The sequence below is a fragment of the Watersipora subatra genome, chromosome 4, assembly GCF_963576615.1.
Source record: "Watersipora subatra chromosome 4, tzWatSuba1.1, whole genome shotgun sequence".
Taxonomy (NCBI): domain Eukaryota; kingdom Metazoa; phylum Bryozoa; class Gymnolaemata; order Cheilostomatida; family Watersiporidae; genus Watersipora; species Watersipora subatra.
Genome location: NC_088711.1, coordinates 10432916 through 10456261, shown reverse-complemented (window position 1 = coordinate 10456261; position 23346 = coordinate 10432916). Strand labels below are relative to the sequence as shown.

At 40.2% G+C, this 23346-nt stretch overlaps 1 protein-coding gene across 2 annotated transcripts in view; it reads right to left on the bottom strand.

Moving 5' to 3' along the window:
- Positions 1–23346, bottom strand: part of LOC137393795 (small RNA 2'-O-methyltransferase-like) — a 41853-nt gene that overhangs the window by 2009 nt on the left and 16498 nt on the right. Inside the window, exons 1-5 of one of the 2 annotated variants that reach the window (XM_068080486.1) lie at positions 6111–6225; positions 5527–5725; positions 4857–4971; positions 4617–4749; positions 1730–1912 (exon numbers count right to left, since the gene is read on the bottom strand). In XM_068080486.1, coding sequence (XP_067936587.1) covers positions 1730–1912; positions 4617–4749; positions 4857–4971; positions 5527–5685 — 590 coding nt within the window. In that variant the 5' untranslated portion in view covers positions 5686–5725; positions 6111–6225. Of the gene's footprint in view, positions 1–1729; positions 1913–4616; positions 4750–4856; positions 4972–5526; positions 5726–6110; positions 6226–23346 lie in introns of those variants that run through there. The other variant, XM_068080485.1, reaches the window with a different exon arrangement.

Here is a 23346-nt window from a genome sequence, read left to right as displayed (position 1 = left end):
CTAATGCTAAGGTTGACTGAATTTTACCCACATGCCTGTTATTAAAGTCTATTCTTCTATTAAATAGATGTAAGACCTGTTGTGACAGAATGTTGGACAAATTTCACATTTGCATTATTCGGTATCTTCAGAAAGCCTAATTGTTTTGGTTTCTATTTGGTTTGACTATTCAAACTATCAAAAGTTATACTAAAAAGAATGACAGGACCTCATATGCAATAGGCAGTCGTAACGTGGGTAAACTTGCAGTTAAAACTAGAGATTAAAAATAGTGGCAGAAATTATTGCTTACATACATATACGTTCTCTGCAGTTATGAATATCCTGTTTTATTTTGCATATAACAACTCTACATCAACTTTTTCAGCAAAAAATTGTTTTCTAACTGAAATAAACCTTTTTCATTTCGTATCATAATAACCAGTTTTGCCTTAGATAAAATTATGTGTGCATAGAAATAAACCATTGGGCTCACAACTACACCTACATGGAAAAATCGCAAGGGCGTGTAAATGAACAACATAGATTAATGCTGGGAAGCAGCTAGGGCATGGGAAGCAAAGTCATGCGGTAGTTTTTAAAGGCAGGGATTCTGCCAAGAAACTTGATACCATGCTCCTCACAGAGATTGCAAATTAAATACACTTTCAGTAGTAGTTGAAGATAGAGCCTTACTATTAATTTGTCTGCCACCAGAATTTTTACCAACAGTCAGCCGTTCACTTTTTAAACTGATGATCACAATGTTGCCTAGCGTATCTTTACCATTCATGTGAAGTTTTAAAAAAAGTCAAGGTAACAGGTAATTACCTGATTGATTATTGCTGTTATAATCAATCAGGTAATTGATTATGACAGCAATAATTGATTGCTGTCATAATCAATTATTATGACAGCAATAATAACTAGTAAAAACGCTATAACACTAATTAAAAAGTATAACACTAGTTAAACTGTCGACGCGGGTTAAAGCTTGCAATTTTACAGTTGATGCAATGACAATTTTCTTAAGATCGACATCTGGGCAGTCCGTATATTAGTAATTGATTAAAGCAATTGAAGCAATTATCGTACAGCTACATCCAATGTGTATATTAACAAAGATACTTGTACTTGCCAGAAATCCTACACTATTTGGTCTGTTCGTAGGCTGAATGTCAAAATTAAGTTGAGAAAATTGTTCGGTTGTTGAAACCTATTTCAGAATCGTCGTAATCACTTTCAGCAGAACAACTATCAAAACTCTAAGCACATCATGAGCCGCAAAACGACCACAGGCCGCTGTAATGGAAACTGGAAATTCACGTAGCAACGGGTTGAAATGCCAAATTTCGGTATTTGGAGTATTCCGATTGGATTGAGAACATATACAAATGTTTCGCAAGTGTTTTTAGAGTTGGCAAAGAAAAAGTGTAAGATGTTTTTCTGTATACTTCAGTAGTTCCTGTAAAAAAGATATGTGCACGACCTTCCAGGTTTTGTCGCAGCAGGTCTTAAATATATCAGCTAGAGAGTATGTAAAAACTAAAAAGTATAATAAGTCGTCTATCACTACGCAAATAGCTACAAACAAGACCATAACTAACTAAATAAGATCCTGACCCATTAGTACTACAGCAGAGAAAATGCTAAAATCTTATGACTGAAGTCAGCAATTAATATAGAAGGTTCTGCTAGAGACAGGATTGTTACAAGGTATCAGAGGTGGAAGAATAAGACATAAGCCTACCATTCCCTGAATTGATCTCTCGTCCACTCAAATTTGTGATCCCAATGTCTGAGGCCGGAGAAGTTAGAGAATAGGACATTGAATTCTGAATTTGGAGTTGTAATGATGATGAGCTTGGGATGAATATAGGAAAACACTGTCTCCACAAAACCATCTAAGATTGGCTCATGCAGGTGTTCTATTCTACAAAGACAGGCAAAAGATCTTCCGAAATGTTTTCAAGGTTTAGGTATCACCTGGCCGATAGCTAAATAAGAAACAATTCAAAGTAATTAGCGCAACCTTGCAGAAATGATAGCTAACCCATGCGATATACAACAAAACCTCTACATACGAAGGTTACTTGTTCCAGTTCTGGTTTGTATATTAAAACTGTTATATGTTGAAGCGAACATTCCCCTAAGGCACTTACTCCTTTAAACTATTCCACCGCTAAAAATAGATGATGATTCTTGGATAAATACTACAGCTGATCACAAATAGCATTTAGCGTTGAAACACACGCATTCTATAAAATGAGAAAAGATGTGAAAATATACTGTAAAACCTATATTTTTATTTGAATGCCATCTCTAATAGAACGCCACACTATAAAAAAGGTTAGAAAATACCGCGCCACCTTTAATTAAATGCCACCTTTAATTAAACGCCACCTCTATTAGATGGTCACTTTGACATTCATGATGCTGATTAGTAATCAAAGGTACTAACCTACGTGTACTGTAATAGAGGATCATTGCTGTTTCGCTAGACTTTAATACTTTGAGTCTTGTGGACCAATATGCTATGCATTGATCACGCATCAAACATGTGGTAAACACTCATGGGTCATGCGCACGGTAGCCTAGATTGAAAACTTGTCATTCAATTAAAATATACCAACCGTATATTTATGTACTAAACTTCCGCAAAGCACGAAGTTATGAATCTGGAGTCGCTCCAGTTATGAATCTGGAGCGAACTCTAATCTTTTGAAACGAATGGAATATGATCTGCACTTGAAGCTGGATGTTGTTGCGTGCGCTGAGACACAATACCATAAATCAAAGGCTGCAAAAGACAAGAAGGTTCCTCATTCATGTCTCTAAGCTTGAATGAAACAAAAAGTACAACTCAAGATTCAATTGAAACCGTCATCTTCTTATACTATCTCATCGAGCAAGCGACTCCAAGGTGCAGGACATCCTCTGAATGTCGAACTGGATTCCAACTGAAATCAACCGGATTCGTCAGCAACATTAGAAGGAACTCTGTGTTAGTCGAATGACGATTCAGAGAAAGAGAAGCGCTCACTTTAATGACAAAAAAACATTTCCAAGCAAGCAATGGCTGATTGAAAATGTCTTTGCTTCGTCACAACTTAGTCTCACGTCTTCCAACGATGAGTTGCCAAAAGGAGCCAGGAGTATGCCGAGAAGATCATTAATTGCTAACTTTTCGTCAAACAGCAGTGCCACACTATATATACATCTATGCTGCAAACGAGACAGCCGTCTATTTGGATTATCAGAACAGGCTGCATCAAGTTTATACAAGCCCCCGACATTTACTGGACATCTACCGACATCTACAAGCCCCCGGCATTTACTGGAGCGCTCCATTAAAGAGTAAAATCCGACAGTTCTACAAGAATTGGATGATGTACGATGACAAGAGCTACACAGCACATGCGAGCAGAATCAATGGAAGTTTATTTGAAATAGATAGTCAATGCTTGGAGTCAATTACTGAATGGGATGGGGATGTGGGCCGACCTCAACGGCTGAGGATAACAAGATCCACTGTTTCAGGTCAAACATCCTGATTAAGATTACACCACAACTTCCCCAGCAAGCGCGAGCCAATGCTGGCATTCCCAATAAATATGAAAGTATTCAACTACTCGACGCTGATACAGAAGGTCTTGAGAAGGAAGAGAATGGCTGCAACCTGCAATAGCGACGTGTCATTTGATTTTTCTAAGTGAATTTTTGATTATTTACCACTAATCATCATGTTATTTTGAAGTATATTTCTTGTAAAATAATTATATGTTAGATGTTATCAATAAATTTATCTTCCCAAAACTCTGATCAGCTAGTTGAAAATTGAATGGCACCTTCTAACTGGACACCACCTTCTAATTAGAGGTCCACTCTTTAATTGAACATCACTTCTAATTAAACGCCATTATTATAGTGCAAGGGTTAAAAATAGAACGCCATGGCATTCAAATAGAGGTTTTGCGGTAAATTAAACCTACGCATAGTTACTCAATATAGTCATGAACTTGGTTGTCTTACATGTCAATGGCCAGTATCATGAATTAGAGAGAACTATTGAATTGAACGCCACCCTCTAATACACCAGAATTAGAAGGCGGCGTTCAATGTTTAATTGAACGCCGCCTTCTAATTGAACGTCACCTTTAATTAAACAACATTATAGTGCAAAGGTTGAAAATACAGCGCCATGGCATTCAAATAAATGTTTTACGGTAAATTATAAGGAAAATACTAAATTAAAATAATAATCAAGTTGGAAACTTGTATAGATTTGGCAATGTATAAGTTCAAAAATACAGTAAAGATGGTAATAGAAACATACTGCTTAACTACTCTAATTCATCTAGGTTAGGATCATGCTAAAACTATTTTAGCGTATGACTTTTTGATAACTGTTATATTCAATTTTGCTGATTAGTAGTTTTCATCAGCTTTTCACTTTTACTCTTATAATAGCAATGTTTCTAGAAAAGTGTCAGATGACAACAAAATTATTTTGTTGCAGAATCAAGTATTTGTTGATATTTCACATCATACGCTAAAAATTCCTATGCTGCGATGAGTGTAAGTAGAGGTTTGACTGTAAGCCCTGACAGTTTATCAGATAATCAGAGAAGACTTACACTTCAATAGCTGTAACTACATCTGTGCCAAGTATACGTGGGTCCTGATCAACGATACTCCCAGCAAAGACCTTCACATCAAGATCAAACCTTCTCTTACGCACATGGTCTGTTATCAGAGGCTCCAAGGTTCCTACATTCAATCGCAGCAGGCGGTAAGCTAGAACGATGGTAAACTGTTAGTACTTTTACTTTAGGAGCCCTTGAAGCAAAGATGGTTATGACAGTTAGGGGTCACACCTGCCTTTTGTTGGAGAAGTTCCTTATCAATATCTAGACCATAGGCCGTCTTCAGAAAGGGCAGCTTAACTGCTCTCTTCAAAAACTTGCATTCTGCACAGCCGACATCTAGGAGCTGTATTTAAATAAATATAGCCAATATAATTTGAGAACAATAACGTTATATGAAAAATTCAGAAATAGAGTGCAGATCCGCTTGATACCAACCTCAGTTTAGGAAGATTCAGAACATTTTACTTTCGAAGGCCCACAAAGATCATTGCTTGTGTAAGTGACAATGCAAAAATACCTCAAGGCAATGACCAGATGTTATTTGTTGCATAGACACACACAAACGCATCCTAAATTTAATCTCTGAAACATTTGAAAAGCAGGCAGCTATGATAGCTAGTAATTTTCAAACATAAATATTCCCGATAAAGAAGCTAATAATTATGATGAGATACATGGTATCGTAGTAGTCATGAATTCGCAGATTGTAAGTTTTACAGATTTCAGCGATGTAAGCCTTCATATAGTATTTCAGTTAAATACTATGGTATAATAATGATGATGATGAGCAATATCCAACAGTGAAGATGAACAAACAACAAAAAACAAGAAGCCCAGTCTAATGATGATATGTACACTCAATCGATGTTCTATAGCAGGTGCATTAACTAATCAATACCTGTTCAGCCTTCATTCCACGGTCATGGTATTTTGTTACCAGTTTACAGACAGCGTCATATCTCTGAATATATAATGGAGGATTGAACAGAATCTCTTGAGCCTTCTCACCATTAGCGTCTTCATCTTGATTGTCCACCAATTCATGGCTGGCAGCCATCTTTGAGAGATAACAAACACAGCCAACTTTTGCCAGTTAACTACAAAAATGAAGAGACTTACTATGAGTAAATCTGATCTACTATGAGTAAATCTGATCAATATGACAGCTAAATTACCAATTCACATCTTTCAGATTGTAATAAAGTTATAGTGTATTTTAATCCAGTCATACATCTGTGAAGGAAATTATGTTATATACTACTAAGATATATATTTTCCGTTCCATTCATATGCATACACCCATGGCTGAGTATAGATGTTATAGGTATTCATATTTATTTCATTTCATGCTCATACTTTCCTGCAAATTCCTCTGTAAAAGCCAACTATTTAATGGTAATTTAGTATCTTTAAAGTCAAAGGATAATTATTCAAGTTATAACGTAATGATTATCTAGAAACAAAATCTCTTTATCAAGGTACCTTACACCATGGAGTCTTAAAACAGTGGCCATTTAGGCCAAGGAGGCCAAAAGCATGGTGAGTGGAGGTCAATCGTATTTTCACAAAAGCAAAACACAAGCCAAGATTTCTACAATTAGATAGGAGTTAGTTAGTATCATAATAGTGGTGGTGGTAGATGAAAAAAAGAAGTAGAATTTGTATTTATACACATAGAAAATATTAAAAATTGTGATAATAATAACGGACAACGAGATGCACATATATATATATATACACCACGACACAACCATGAACTATTACTGAAAACACATGCAAACAGTATACTATCATATAAAAATTTAAATTATATATAATATATATCTGTATATGTATGGCTATATTAATTCATTTATTGGTGTATGCATATAGAAGACTTTGTCAAATGTGTATGTAGTGTTTAGTATGGGGCATTTCTGTAACTAAATTCAAATATTGCAGATAAATTCTAAAAAAGTCAAACACATTGGCAAATACCTAGGAGCTTTCTGACAAGTTAGCACTGAGCGCACAGGAGTGCAAAACAAGATATAGGAACTTGCGGGCAAGGTTCTCTAAATACTTGAAAGATAGAAGAGGTAGTTGAATGATACGGATTAGTAGTTTTTCTAGAAGACCTATAGCATTTTCTATGTTGATTCAAAAGCTAACTATTAACCAGATGAACTGTGGAATATCTCTCAGTGCTTTTAGATCTGGAGCAAAGGATATCAGCCAACCAAAGCCAGAGTTTGAGGCGGCAAGATTCTTCATTACACATATTAAGAACTGGAAGCTCAAGTCGAATGAGACAGAGAAGATGAGAGCAGTAAAGCAATCTTCATTGCCGCCAGTCTGATGAATTTTCCACACCTGGCTCTGCACCAGCGGAGACACCCTATCCGACATATTTACATCTGCGACATAAAAAATACTACCTTTTCTGGCACCTCAGGCAAGAAAAAGAACATGGCAGAAGCTAGACAGTCAAGAGGTAATATAAACTAGACAACTCAGCATATTTTGTTTGTTGTTCACAGATGCCATATACTATATCAAATAAGCTATACAAAAATAATCTGGCTATTCTTTAAACAATCAAAAAAACAAAAACAAAGTGAGACATTTTTTTGCATGGCCTTAATACGCAAAGAGCAGAAATTGAAAAAGAAAATTAAATCCTGATGTCACGCGAATATCTTGAGACTTGTTGATGACGCAGAGTGGAATTGACATTCCATAGTGGCCTGGCGATCATCAGCGACATAGTTCGCTGATGATGGTTCGGCTGGGTGGTTTATGTGAACATAAATCACAGAGCCTAGCACCGCAAGAGTGTTGCTGTGCGAAATTGCCGCCAAGCCTTCTAGTAGGCAATAAAAATTGGCCACTGGAAGGCTCCTGCTATCCTGTTTAGATCAAGATAACAGCGATGGAGCAAGTTGGCAATATCAATGAAAAAGAAAATGATGGAATCAGACCAAAAAAGGAATGAAGCAGAGTGGGCCAGCAATGCCGCAAAAAGCGTAGATCAAAAGGGAAAGCATACACCAATAGCAAAGGTGTTCAAAAGTCAAAAAGACAAGAGCTGCTTGTAGGTAAGGAAAATAAAAGAACTACCTTATTGAACAGGTGCTCTTTTAAGATACCAGCTCTTTTCTGATGGCGTTATGATTCACAAATATAAAAAGCTGACCAAGAGTCGTTTATCTGGATCAGGGTTCACAGTTAACCCATGCCAAAAAAACTCAAATCAATATAGATAACAAATACAAAAAATCTGACAAAGAGGCCAGGATAGCTTGCTTTGTCATGTAGAAATATAATTCTCTATACGTTAATATCAATAAATAATAATAACACAGCTACCAGAATGTCATCCTATTTTCATGTCTATGCTATTATTAAGTATTATTGGTCGGGTGTCTCTTTACTTGCTACCAATGAATGAGAAAAATTGTATAGCAAGAATGATTAGTAGGATTAGTAGCAATCCTACTATATATACAAGAATGATATCTAATACGAATAAACAAAGTGTAAATCATAATGATGTAACTATTATCAATGTATCAAGAGTGTAATAATAGCTACATGACTGATTGATATTTTTAATACTGTTTTTTGCAGATGCAAAAGAGAGTGTTTTTCCAATCTGTTAAAGGCGTCAAAGAATCAGGTTTTGAAAAATTTCCATGCTACTGGTACTAAAGATGGCCGAAATTCCCACTTGTGGGCACTGTTAGCCCCAACAATAAGACGCCCAGGTGTTTTGGGTAGGTAGCCCTATCATAGCCAAGTATTACTCAGCAATATGATCAACTAGCATTGTGAAACAAGCGGTCATTATCAAAATTAACAATGGGCTTAAGTTTACCAACTCGACTAATATAAATTTTCGCATTGCAGATGAAAAGCTTTCCCAAAGTCAGGCATTCAAGTTTTCTTACAAGGTGAAAATTGGAGAAGCCAAAAGGGTTGTATGAGAAAAGGATTTGTTAGTTTTTATGGAATAAGGATGAAAAGAGTGAGAGTAAGAGATCAAGCAGCTGTTGGCCAAACATCGCAAGAAAAGAGAGGGAAGCATAACTTTCACACTCACATCCCTGATAATACTCGGCAAAAAGTAGATCCTCATATCAGGGCCTTTCCTTTTCGCGTCTGTCATTATGCTAGACGAAGGAACAAATACCAGTATTTATCATGCAAACTTAACATTCTGAAAATGCACACTATGTCCTTGGAGGCGAACTACCATGAACATTTTTTCGATATAAAACAAGGAAAATCCTAACAAGCTGAGTTGTGAAGTTAAGTACCGATTATACTACGAGCATTACAAGGGTAACTTCAACTGCGGTTTTGGCAGCCCCAGTGAGGTTTCTGTACAACATGGAAAGAACTGAAAACAAGCATCAAACTTGCAAAACATTTCTTGGCCGATAATGCCACCCACGATGTGTTCTACATGTGAAAACGGTGGCTCTGTGTTTTTGGAACATATTGAAACAAAATTAAAATCAACTCATGGCAAAAAAACAAGCCAAACATGGCGTTAACGAGGTCGCCAGCTGTATGCAACACTATATAGAAAACTGCTTACTTGATAGTGTGAAATGTTTGTATTTGTTTTCAGATGGTTGTCTATGCCAAACCGAAAAAAATGGTGCAGTTCCTATATGCTCTTGTAGTTATTGATAAACTGGAATATGTGAAACACGGCCTTCCAATCTGGGTTTACAACAGATTTAGGTAGAATTTAGCGGGTCCAACAACAGCGGGACCATGTAGAACTCTACACCGGCTGGAATGATCTCATTAGTGAAAATTTTGATGTGGTAGAAATGCCTGGTAAAGACATAAAAGGATATCAATAAGATGTACAGCACCAATATAAAAAGAGTACCAAAAACTGGAAGGTTAGCAATAAGAAGTGTTCAGATACCACAAAGGACAGAGTCATAAGTGGATGTAAGTGAAGACAAGAAAGAAAATGCGAAGGAAACATCCAGACCGCTAAAGTATCTTATCCAGTTGACCCTCTATATACATCACAGCTAGGTGTAAAGTCAGCAAAATTGAAGGACAGCCACGATTTGGTGAAAAAACTGGATCAGCTGGCAAGAAACTTCATAGCAAGTCTGATAGCATGCAATGATGATGAAGTAATACACAACTCGGACTATAAGTGACTTCTCAGCTGCTGCATAATGCAGCTGAAATGTTTTGATGCAAATGCTGTGTTCTATACCAATTTAAACCGGAAGACCATAGTGACCTAAAATGCTAGCAAAGTTAGCCAAGGTGCAGATTCAAGAAGATAGTATTTGAAGGTTTGTTTTTGCTGAAGGTCGTTCAGTGATGGAGACAGCGCAAAGATGTGTTACCATTGAAAAGGGAGGCTTAGCAGTATGCTAGGCAAATCTAGAAATATGTTCTTGGTATGGACAATGTATTGTAACAACTGAAATGAATCATCAGTTGTTAGTGACTGCTTTAAACGTAGGCTGCAGAGATTTCAGCATAACATGAAACACACCATGGGAGTGATGAACATCACATCCTGAGCCACATCAGCAGTTCTAAAGGGCAATGATGAGGTGTGTATAGGCAAGATAAAAAGGCCCATTAAAAAGCCTTTCGATTAGGAAGGTTAAGAGTACACCAGAGAGAAGATATTACATCTTCTTGGGTGATCAAGTGGATTGAAGAAAATACATTACAGAAACCCTATTACAAGAGAAAATCTCTGTTAACAATGAATAAAGGGTTTTTGATGCTCAGTTCTCAATTAGTAATGCCACCGAATTGAAGAGAACAAATGCTGAAAAATCTCCGCAGAGTACGTCTCGGTGTTACAAAACGCCAATCATAAGTTAGGAGCCTCCATTGGTGACCAGGCATGTCTGAAGCTATTGAAGAGATGGTGGACGTTGTAATATATGCAGAACACATGCTACCAAGCCGTTTGAACCCTTTTCAACCAACTGCAACTGTTATTTGGTTCCAGCAAATGCTTGGAACTGATCTCCGGCACTTCAATGGGCAGGTGTATTCCAATGTCATCGATTACTATTCTCACTACCCAGAACTAGCTCGGCTGAGTGCCTGGTGCATAGGGCGCCAATAGCCTTTCAACCTTTGAACGCCATGTGTATATATATCATGGCATATTGAAGAGCTTTCTTTTCCATTCACCGTAGAAACTGGTGAATGTTCATATAACAACATAAAACATGAAAAAACCATAGGCACAAATCAAACGTATCTGTACAGCATGGAAGAGAAGAAGCTCATGTTGCAATCTTTAGAGTAGACATCTATAAAGCAAATCAACTGTTGACTGGTATTCCTAAAGCAATTCCATACTACAAACTACACGCCACAATTTGTTTTTTACTAAAGTTCAAGGCCACAAAGATTTCCAACAAAGTTATATTTAAAAATGTACAATGGAAAATATTTTTGGAAAAGAAGAAAATCCTGAATCAATTAACAAAAACAAGAGCCAGCAATCCACAAAACTGTTAATGAAATCTATCATAGGACTGTACCATCTGCATAATGTTGTATACCTCTATATCACATGTGTCAATCACAAGGCCCACGGGGGCCATGACATTTTATGTGGCCCGCGAAAGCTTGAAAGGTTTAATTGTGTAAAAATAAATAGGTTACAAGAGCGATTTAACAAAAAACTACAAGTCCCACAATGTCTTTCAATGCCAAAACCCACGGAGTGGCAGTTCAGTGCCACTGGGCGGGAGTGTTTCTCCGCTGCTAAATGCTGATGAGTGGAAGTGAGATCCCAAAGTGTCAAAGAGAAAATTTGATGCTGACAGAAGACTGCTTCAAGATAGATATGAAGACGAGTACTTGTTTGTGCTTCAATGAGAAAGACCGGTGTATCTTTTGTGTTACGAGGCGGTGTCAGCTGTCAAAGAGTACAATCTGCATCAGCATTTTCACACCAAAAACTGAGCGAAGTGTGAAAAAGCTAGTCTTCAAGAAAAACAAGAAACTGCCCAAGAATTAAAAAGCAAACTGCAGTTACAACAGCGTGTGTTAACGAAATTCACAGCCAAAAACAATACGGCAGTAAAAGCTAGTTTTATTGTGGCTGAAGAAATCGCTCACGCTTCTAAATGTTTTTCAGAATTATCGTTTTTGAAGCAGTGCATGCTGAAGGTGTGTGAACAAGTGTGTGTTGACTAGTTGGAGATATTAAAAATGTCAGCTTATCAAGAAATACCATTGTCAGGCAAGATAAGGAACTAGCAGAAATTCTTGAAGTACAACTGGCTGAGGAGACGCGCAGTTACGTTGCTTTTTCCTTAGCTGCGGATGAAAGCACAGATAACACGGATACGGCGCAGTTATCTATTTTTATTAAAAGCGTGAAGCCGGATCTCACTATCACTGAGGAGCTGTTTGATGTAACTACAATGCACGGGAACACGACGGGGCAGGGAACTTTTGATGCGGTAGAGAAGTCCACACGTAAAAATACATTACCCTGGAAAAAGTTGGTAGAATTAACCACAGACGGTGCACCGGAAATGTGTGGAGGAATAGTCGGCTTGGTTAGACTAATTGAGTGTAAAATGCAACAAATGAACTGTCACACACCCTTAATAACGTATCATTGCATTATCCATCAAGAAGCTTTGTGTAGGAAAGTACTAGGGATGGATGACATAATGACCACAGTAATGAACACAGTGAACTTTAGTCGGGTGCAAGCCCTGAATCACCGTCAGTTCCAGCTGTTTTTGCAGGAAATAGGCTCAGAGACCGGAGATGTGCCGCACCACACAGAGGTGTGGTGGCTGAGCAGAAGCAGTCTTCAAGCAATTTTTTGAGCTCAGGGAGGACATTGCTCTTTTTATGCAGAGTAAAGGTAAACCCTTGTCTGAACTGTCAGATCCAAAGTGGCTGTGTAACTTTGCGGTGTTGTGTGACATAACCAAGCATCTCACCCAACTGAATCAAAGGTTTCCGGGACGCAAACAAGTTATCACACAGATGTCCACCACTATCATGGCTTTTCAGCGCAAGCTGGACCTATGGATGCACGATGTGAAACAGGAAAACCTTGCCCACTTTCCTGTTTGTCAGAGTGTCAGCCTCATTTCACGAAACTTTTTCATGTCCCCAGTTGGCTACCAAACTGAGCCAGTTACAGGCTGAGTTCATGCGATGCTTTTCTGAATTCGGAGCACAGCAGGCTGTCTTTGACATATTTGACAATCTTTTCACCACCGATATATTAATTGCACCCTAACATCTTCAGATGGAGTTAATTGAGCTTCAAAGTGGGAATGGCCTGAGAGCAAAAGTCCAGGAAAATCCATCCCAGGACTTTTATCGTTTTCTGCCCCTAGTTTAATGCCACAGCTTCGACTTCATGCTGCCCGCGTTCTGTACATGTTTGAGAGAAAACATCTGTGCAAACAGATGTTTTCCACAATGAATCTGAACAAAAACAAGCACAGATCCCGCCTCACTGATGACAAACTCCATGCCATCCTAAGGATTGCTTCAGCCCAAGATCTAAAACCAGATATTGACACACTGGTAACAGGAAAACGATGTAAGACATCCAGCCATAAAACACAAAGGTAAGCATTTTTTCAACTTGATTAGAATGTAGTTGAATTTAATTCAAACAAGAAAAAGAATTTAAAGTTTGTGCGTGCATTTTGTTTTCTGTTATTTTCAGAACATGATCAATGAATGCTAGTGAGGAGATCTACTTGGTGTGTTCAAGGACAGGCAGCATCTCCTCCTGAACTTAATTTGAACAATGTAGCTGTGAACTAAGTCCACCTTTAGTTTTTTGTTTTTAGCTGCTTACATACTGATTTTGTGTCGCTGCTGTTGCAATTATTTAGTGTTTGCAGGTTTAATGTGTGTGTGCAGACAAATTTATGTTCTTAGCAGCTCCCAATTTTTTATTTTACTGAAATTATGCCCATGCTAATGGGTATTGTGTAATTTTTTTGATTTTTTTCCCGAAAAAAAGTGTTCTGCATGTTTTGCTGTGCAACTGTTCTGTTTGCAACTTTAAGTAATCAAGTCAGAGTTATTTAATATCAAAGAGTAGTTAAATTTATTTTACATTATTCGATTACATGTCGTTAATATTATAAGTTACATCTGGCCCTTTGAGGACAGCCATTACGCTGATGTGGCCCTCGGTGAAAATGAGTTTGACACCCCTGCTCTATCGACTTTACACAACATTATACCATATATATATGCATTGAAGTTGCCTACTTTTTTGTTCTATGTAACTTTGTTTATACCTTGTTTATACTGTTGCAATCTGATTATTTGATGCTTTCTGTTTTTCTCACTTTTATATACGACGCATTTCATTGGATTAAAACATGTGACACATGAAAGACTGCTAACACTACTTCACCGAGAACTAAACTGTGAGGTATTTTATGGACACCACCCCGAAGGTTATATATAATACAGAATGTATGATAACAAAATTCTTATAGTAAAGTATATTATTTACGGTTGAAAAAGAATTAAAACTGTATATAATATTTGGATTTTGCCTCATATACCACTACTAGCTTTGCTACCCGGCATTGCCCAGGAAATAAAGAAGTATTTGGTCAGAAAATTGATTTGTATTAAACATATGTGACCTCTCATGTGAAAATCGACCAAATGTCGGCATTCTTTATTGTTAGTAATGGAGCTTCGAAGTTTGCATTAGGTTTATTGGGGAGCACATGGCTACTTTGTTTATTTTTTCACCCTAAACCAATCAGAGTGTGAGGAATTTAATTCTGAAGTCAATAAGTGATTTCATTGGCTCCTTATGCCAAAACTTTGCGATCGTAATCGTTGCTATGCGATCATGACGTCATCAAAATGGCGACTCGTGGAGATTATAAAACTTCGAAAAACTTTTTTAATCTGGATGAATCTGAGGAACTTGGCACATTGCTCGATGAAATTGATGCTGATAATGGATAAACAATGTCTAGAGATCCAGATTTTCGTGTTACTGATAACCTGCAAGCTCGGATGCCCGAATTTATTGACGATGAAAAGACGATGTTAAACCTACCGAAGGATTAACTGTTACTCACTCGTATAGTACTCCGGTTAATGACTCCGAATCACCAGTTTACCAACTCATCTTAAGGTGCCTGATGAACATATTAGCTTCAGTTGCAAGTGTGAGTGCATCAACAAGTTTGACAGAACTCTGATTTCCAGTTGGCTGACTTACAATAAAGGAGTGTCAAAGACAGCGCTAGATTTGGTTATCATGGGTCGAATTTCTACTTGTGTGGATGATGGGAACACCATAAAACCTTTCAAGCATAAGGAGAAGATCAGAAAAAGGGCAAGATGCAGCTTTAGATATCATGGTGAGTTTTATTGAATTTTTCTGATCTCCCCTGTTTATTTTTGGTAGTAATAGTATGGGTGTAGTAGCCTACTAGTTGCTGGCCCAGTGCATGCCTCCCTGTGTCACATAAAATTACATCATACAATACATGACTCAGTGATCAGTCGTACTCACTGGCCTGAGGTAGGTATGTCTTCACTCATAATTGATTGCCAGTTACAACATGACTTAATCAATGTGTTAATGCTTGTGTTTATTTTTTGCCTGCTCACATTAATCCTATGGCATGAGCAATCAGTCCCTTGGTCACACAATCACTAGGCCAGTAAGACTATTACTCGTAAAGGTGTCTCAGAGCCAGAATGTGTTGCCGATCACCTCATTAGCTCATTCTTTAGATTTTCCCAATCTAAATACGTTCCATTCTGGTTGTTTTTTTCAGACACTGTTGTGTGCAGAGAATTTTTCCTCTTTGTAAATTCTATCAAGAGCAGTAGATTCAAGGCACTGAAAGCAGCCTATGAGTCGAATCCTGGTGTGACTCCAAGAGACCTCTTTTACAAAAGTGGTGCTCACAAGTCCATTTCATTGGAAGAATCTCAGAGGATTGTTGACTTTCTCAATAACACAGCGGAGGCTAATGCTCTGGCTCTACCAGGCCGTGTTCCAGGTAGGTAACCAATCTATGTTAGCTTTTCCCATCCAGTCCATGGGTAATTTTAACTTGTCTGCACATGTAGCTGACTGTAAGAATAAAGTGGATGGTAATTTTGCTTTAGGTTTCAAAAAAGAGGAAGTCAAAGTCTTGCCTAGTTGTCTTACTATAGCTTCCTTGCACGATGACTATACAAATGCATGTACTGAGGATGGTGTAGTAGCCCGTGGTATCACCACATTCCGCAAGGTGTGGTTGGAAGTTCTTCCATTCCTCTTGATCTCCAAGCCCAGTACAGATCTCTGCTGGACATGCCATCGAAACAACACTTACATTTCTAGGTAAGGATTCCAACATCACCTTGCCAAGTTGACACTCTAAAAACCTCAGTTCGAAATATTGAAGGAGAGATTTAATTCTTTGAACCAACTTGTAGATCTGTGACATACACTGATGAGGAGAAGCTAAAGTTACTGCAAGATCATTCTGACCATTTGCGCCATGCTAAGGCTGCTCGAGAATACATGAATCAGTGCTTGTGAGACTAAGGGTCAACTTCCTGCTAAAAAAGTTCTTGGGTGCAACCAACCATTGTCTGGTCTAGCAACCGCTCACTACAGTTTTGACTGTGCTCAGCAAGTATGTAGTCTTGTTGGATAGTAGTCCATCCTTAATGTCAGTAAAGTCACTCTTTTTGATTTCCCTTAGTACGTGGTTCTCATACAAGTGTGATACCTTCTTTTTCAGCCTCTACAATCATTTGTGAGTTTATCATACCACTTTGTGTGCACATGTGTAGCTATATGGGAGATTACGCTTTTAATAATGCCAGTATTACTTTCTCATTATGATTTTCCTGTGGTGTTGAGTGTATTATGTGCTTTTTAAGAACAGGATTAGTGGCTAATTGCTGGGATTAGCGTTTGTCACACATACCAATGTACTCACATACATGTCGCTTTAAACAGCTTTCTTTCCGAGCCCACTGTGATGCCCTGCACAATCTTTGATAAAGAGTACCTTCTCCCCACCCCATTCCTCATTCAGTAATTATAATTTTTTCTTTCATGCATGTTGCAGGTCCACTACCGTAATGATCCCCAGCAACCGGGTCCAATCTATTTTAACTGGCTTGTTTGGAGTCTGCAATGAGTCTGTGCCACAAAAAGTCAACTAACTAATAGACGAGGCATCACTGACCACTAAGGGAGCCAATGCTGTTATTTCATACATCCATCACTTTTTGGACCATTATGGCCTGAGAGAAAAAAAGCTTATTCTTCATGCTGACAACTGCTGGTTGGTAGAAGTGCTATTTTTCTTTAGCTTGACTTCTTGTTAAGCTTTCCAAGCTCCAGTAATGATTTTTCTCCTCTCACTCAGTGTGCCCCTGAGACCTCCCCATAGGAGGGCAATACTCTCGACTGAACCAGACTCCTATTATCACAGCTCCCTTTATCTTTTCAGTGGACAGAATAAAAACAACTTCATGATGTTTTACTTGGTTTGGAGATGACAACAGAATCTACATGCAGAGGTAGAAATGAACTTCTTGGTTGCGGGCCACACAAAGTTTGCTTGCGATGCTCTTTTTGGTGCCGTAAAGAAGACCTGCCGACGAACAATGGTTTCATCATTGGATGATTTGGTACAGGTGAGTATAGTTATGGGACTGTTTTTAATTTTTGTTCACACCATATAGAGAGAAGAACTTGTAGCCTGGAGATACATGGCTGATACTTTTGGGTAGTGGAGAAGTCTGCTCGGCCTAATTTGGCGCAGCTTGTCGGCTCACAGAGTGGTGAGCAAATTATACCCGTCTATGACTGGGCCTCATACTTCCACAGCGCTAAAAATATTACTGGAATTAAGAGCTTTCACAAGTTTTCATTCAGCCAAGCTTACCCCGGTACAATGACAGGTTATTCTCATAGATTGTTTTGCGTACTGTTTGCTAACCATGCTCACTTTGATGCACAGCCATGCTTTTGTTTTGTTTAGGAAAATTAAAAGTTCAGACGTATCTAGACTCCCCTGCCGTGATGTATAATGTAAGATTTGCAGGTATCAATGGAATGCCGAATGTGATAAAACCTGAAGGTTTAAACTATGACCGCCAAGAATACTTGCATACTAACATTCGAGGATTTTGCCGTCCTGGCACTGAGGATTTAGTTTGCCTGAAGCCTCATGATAAAAGACGTAAAACGTGACCATAGCATGAATTTTAGCCTTTATCTGAGTTCGATGTGAGTAGGAATGTAATCGTGGTTTTAGGTCTGATACCCCTTGTGTTTTTTAGACTCACTGTTTTGGCAAAATAAATCTCAGTACAGATTTCAGATGTGATGTTAAATCCTGAAGCCTATCAGTTAATGGTGATATACCTAAGAGCTTCTCATCTTATTCCTAATGTGCGGTGAGTGCAAAGTACGGATGCGTAAAAATGTTCAGCTTTTTTTCAATTTGAGAGCAGAGTTTATCAGTCTTCTGTTGTCTTGCCCTTAAAATGGTGTACACCAGCTGTTTCAGCATGCTTACTTACCCTATAGACCAAGTTTCACCTCAGTCAGTGAAATACAAATGGCCGTATCCAAGGAGAACCTAACGTAAACAACCTATTTCTGTGCGTCGCGTCTTTATTCGCCAGTTTCTCCGTTTTAGATTTTGAAAGTCTTGGCTGACGTGCCTTCCAAAAATTCGCAATATCTCATGAACTACTTAAGCTAACTCAAAATGCTTTAAATTCTCTACAAAATTCTGCATCTGGCTGTGTTACTAACTCAAAATCTGAAAATCCCTCATTTTGGTTGATTTTCACATGAGAGGTCACATGTAACAACATTTGCCATTCTAACTTTCAAACTACATATCATGAGAAAAGCGTTTTGTGTAATTGAAATAAATCAAGAGAAAAAATAAAAACCACTGTAAAGGTTATCAGACTTTGTCAAACAACTTTTAAACTTCATATCATGAGAAAAATGTCTCGTGCAGGTCAAATCAATTAAAAAAATTAAAATGACTATAAAAAACTTTAGAAGTAAATGTGAAATATTTAACAGTAGCTAAGATAAATTGGTTTTGCTATGATTACAATAAAAGATGATTCGGTAATGATACAATTAATACGAACTGAGAAAACAAAATAAAAATCTTGAATATGTAGAATAATAATAATTCTTGCATAGAACCGTGTGTGTATAAAAAAGGTTACTGTTCCACCAGAAGCTATCCAACAAAACTGAATACGACAATACTGGTACCTGGTATATTAATCCTGGAGGCACCTACATATCTCCATTCTACAAAGCTCGACATGTATACATGAAGGATGTGTTTATGGATGGTACTTCACTTATGTAAAACAGTTTGAAGACAGAAGTTTTGCAACAAGGGGAGTAACATTGAGGTGGGAGTCTGTGGGTCAGTAAAATATGGAAATCCGACGTGGGGTCAACAGTTAACTGGAGTGGTAAGAAGTCTACAATTACAGATGGTCTGGTATAAAGGGAATTGCTCTTGCAAGTAGATTAGACAAGCCCATAAATTGGATTGGTGAATATGCATTTCTAGAGACAAATGGGGCCATCAAATATGGGGCCGAGAGGTCATTTTGCAAACATGAGTTAAGCTGGATTTTTTTGTATGCTTATTATAAACATATTCACGAATGCATGCTTAAAATTTCACAAAATTAGGATCAACAGCTCTAAAAATGTGAACATTTTCTTCTTATTATATTGTGGTTCTATAGCAGATTTTAAACAAAGTCTAACTCATATTACATTCATTAAATCTTTGTTTAGGTAATATTGAGATTTGTTAAAATCAGGATAGAAAAGCATAATTGCATTGAAAACTTGTCTCTGGTCCAATTGATGAAATAAAAAGAAATATGTTTGTCACATCATACATGATAAATATATAAAAGTTGATGCAACGTGAACAAATTTAACTTAGAATATAAACTTTGGCATTGTCTCTTGTAAGATGATAATACTGTGGAGGACGGGACTATACTAAACCATATGTTTGTGCTTGAGACCACATTATGCCTAGTCACTTATGTATATTTCTTAACCTGTTAACTGTTAACCGTAACCTGTTGTATATTTCTTAACCTATTTCTTAACCGGGTATGATAATACCCTGGTAAAACTGTTATATAATACTACATTTTTGGGCCTGCTTCACAGGCCTGCTAGCACCCCATTATGCCTATTGTCTGGGCCTGCCTCACAGGCCTGATGTGAAACAATGAACGTTATATAATTGTGGGCGGAGCAAATAGTATAAAAGGAGACGGCATAAGCCAACTCTTTGGGATTCTGCTAACGGATTTTATACTGTCAAGACGAAGTTATACATGTACTGATATACGCTAAATACACTATACTTATTCTTATAAACTGCCTAAGTTTGATGCCTGTCTGGTTGGCATAAGGAGGATCCTTCCGCCAGAACTGCTCTGGCTTCGAAACACGAACTGCTTGGGGGAGACACCTAAGGAAGGCTAGGGGTGGGCTATGTTACGATCGGACCGGATCAGAAATGCGATAGCATTGGGGATCAGGCCCTCCAGTAAGTAGTCGGGACCTAAACTAGCCAAGATAGGGTCTCAGAGAGCAGGCCGTGCTAGCCTTCCAAGTAAGCCTGAACTGCGGATACCCAGCCGCGGCCTGACCCGACCACTAGGTGTGTCAGGCAGGCCGACGAGGGGAAGGCCAAGTGTTCAGACTGCACTGCCTTGCTAGGAAAAGTAAAGCTGGCTCAGCTACCGGGGCCAGACCTTTACACTGGTGGCAGCAGTGGGATAAAGAAAACCCACAAAGATAACTAGCAAGGCACAATCATGGCAAGACGCACTCGTAGCGCAAGACGACCGGGAGTCCCCCAAAGGGAAGGACTAGAGAGACTAGAGCGATTAACGAATGTGCTAGAGAGGGTGCTTGTGAACCAAGAGGCACAAAGGAATCCGGAGCCACCGGTACCCAGAGAGACATTCAAGGCTCCTGAGTACGATGGGAACGGTGATGTGGAGGCCTTCATAAGGCAGTTCAATGATGTGGCTGTCGCCAATGACTGGGGAGCCAGATCCGCCCTATTACACATTCGAGGAAGGCTGAAAGAACAGGCCAAGGAATGTGGGCATGGACATACACTACAGGCGGTGTTCAACACCCTCCGGGCAAGGTTCAGTATGACCCCCAAGGAGGCAAGGTCGGAACTGCAGGGCCTGAGGAAGGAAACTTGCACTACGTTATTCGAGCATGCTGCCCGTATAGAAAGACTTACGGGCATTGCATTCGAGGAGTTGTCCGATCGAATGAGGGAGGAGATGGCAGTGGATACCTTCTGCGGGTCCTTGGGTAACATATACCTACAAAGACACCTTTTGGCAGTACCCACCCCCACCCTGGAGGCCGCCGTGAGAGCAGGAAATGAGTACCTACAGATACGGCCCGAGATGACCATTCGACAGAACCATCCAGCGAGATCCGGGGTAAGGGCAGTCCAGCCGGACGAGCTCGAGCAGGCCATGGAGGAGCAGGCGGAGGTAGAGCAGGCCGTAGTAGTCCGTGCTGCCCCCGACTCGTTGGGTTTACTCCTGACCACGATGGAGGATCTAAAAAAGGAAATGGCCGATCTCAAGAGACAAGTCGGTTACTCACAAGGTCCCCCACAGCAAGTGACTCGGGAAAAAGGAGTAAGGAAATGCTGGGGGTGTGATCAGGCAGGCCACTGGAGGAGGAACTGCCCCAAGAACCAACCCCGTAGCCGCACCACCCAGGGACAGAACCAGGGAAACGCCAACCGCCCGCAGCAGTAGGGCAACCTGCTGGCTGCAATAGGGCACCAAGAACCAATAATTACAAAAAGGTGAGAGGGGCAGGCCGAAGGAAGGCGGAGGTGGACCCGGAAGGCTGGTCCTACTCCGCGAATTCGGTAGCTATCACGCAGAGGCCTCCGGTAGGGAAGGTTCCCACCTACAACCACTACCAGAGCTTAGAAGGCCTAGCCGAAGACGAAGAAGACATGGAGATGGATCCTCGAGTATCGCCGCAGGAGGCCCGACAGGCCCAGAGGCGGTATGTCTGCCAAACCCAAAGGCAAGCTAGACAAAAAGCGACATCAGGAGATGTCGGTAGTCTAGAGGAAGGTACAATCGGGAAAAACTACTCCAAGAGATCTGGACCGCGAGGGTCGGGACCAAGAGCCGATCCAGCATCAGCTGGAGCTCTCGAGAGACCTAAACGCAGATCGGGAAAGAAGGAGAAGTTAATCTCGAGCGAACGCTTCCAGGAACCAGGATGACCTAGGTCGGGGGAAAAAGGCCCAGCCAGTGCTAATCCTTCCCAGAGATTTGGACAGGGTAGATTGGGAGCGAGAGCCAGTTCATCCGGAGCTGAGCTTCTCCAGAGATCTATACCCTCCAGATCGGGAGTAGAAGAAGAACCAGCTATGGTGGAGCAATTCCAGAGACAAAGGGGTCGCAGATCCAGGAATGGGTGGGGTTGGGATCGAGCCTACTGCTCCCCAGGATCAGGAGTGGAAGAAGGACGGAAGTCGAACCAAGTCGACCCGTTCCGGGGTGGAGACCCAGGCCAATGCCTGAGCCCGGTGTCGGGTCCGACAGGCCGGTACGGGGAGAGCACAACGCCAGCTGCTCCCGAGGAAAGCCTGGCGGACCAGCTCGATGAGAGTCCACCACCGGACAGGCCTCGGCGTCTGCCACGAAAAAGATATTCCAAAGGGGCGCCTAACGACACCTGCGAAAGGAATGAGTTACCAAGAATCGGAGCCTTGGAAAAGCCCCACAAATCTAGCTACTTCTTGCCCGGGAAAATGGAGAGACAGGACCTGCTCTTTCTCATAGATACCGGCTGCAATACGAACCTGTTGTCAAAGAAGGTGTTCGACCAAATGCCAGCCCAGATTAGAGATCAACTGGAGGAAAATGACCGATACGGTCTGATGGCAGACGGGAGTAAGCTCCAATTCTACGGACTAATCCGACTAACCGGGAGAGTCCGCGATGTACCGATCAAGGAGAACTTCATTGTGAGCCAAATCAGCGAGGACACCATCCTGGGGATGCCCTTCCTGATCTCACACCAATGTCACATGGACTTCGACCAACCCGTCATCTCCATCGGGGACAGAAGACTCTCCTGTACCGATAGATACGGCAGACTGATGGTGTCGAAGGTACACACCTGGAAGAAGGTCACCATTCCACCATTGTCTGAAGTAACGGTAGCAGGAAGGGTGTCAGCCCGAAATTACGTACCCGTAGGCATAATAGAGGGAGCCGACCCGCACCTTCCGGTGGCACGTAGCCTGAATCAGCCCGGAGACCAGGGCGCCGTGGCCGTGCAATGCCTAAACCCGGGTAACCACCCCATCGAATTGGCGGCTGGACAAGTGATAGGCTTGTACACTGCCATCGGGGCAGAAGATGTGCAGGCCGAACCCTGGACAGAACCAAAAAACTTCAACACCGAAGTAACTGGAGTAGGGTGTACAGCTGTATACGCTGGAGAAGTAGTGCCCAAACATCTAGTCGAGCTCTACGATCAGGCCGTCCGGGGTTGCTCGCACAACCAGGAAAGGCGGAAGTTGGCCGCCCTGCTGGCTAAATACCAGAATGTCTTCAGTAAGTACGAGGGCGATGTGGGGCGGACCGATCTGGTAAAACA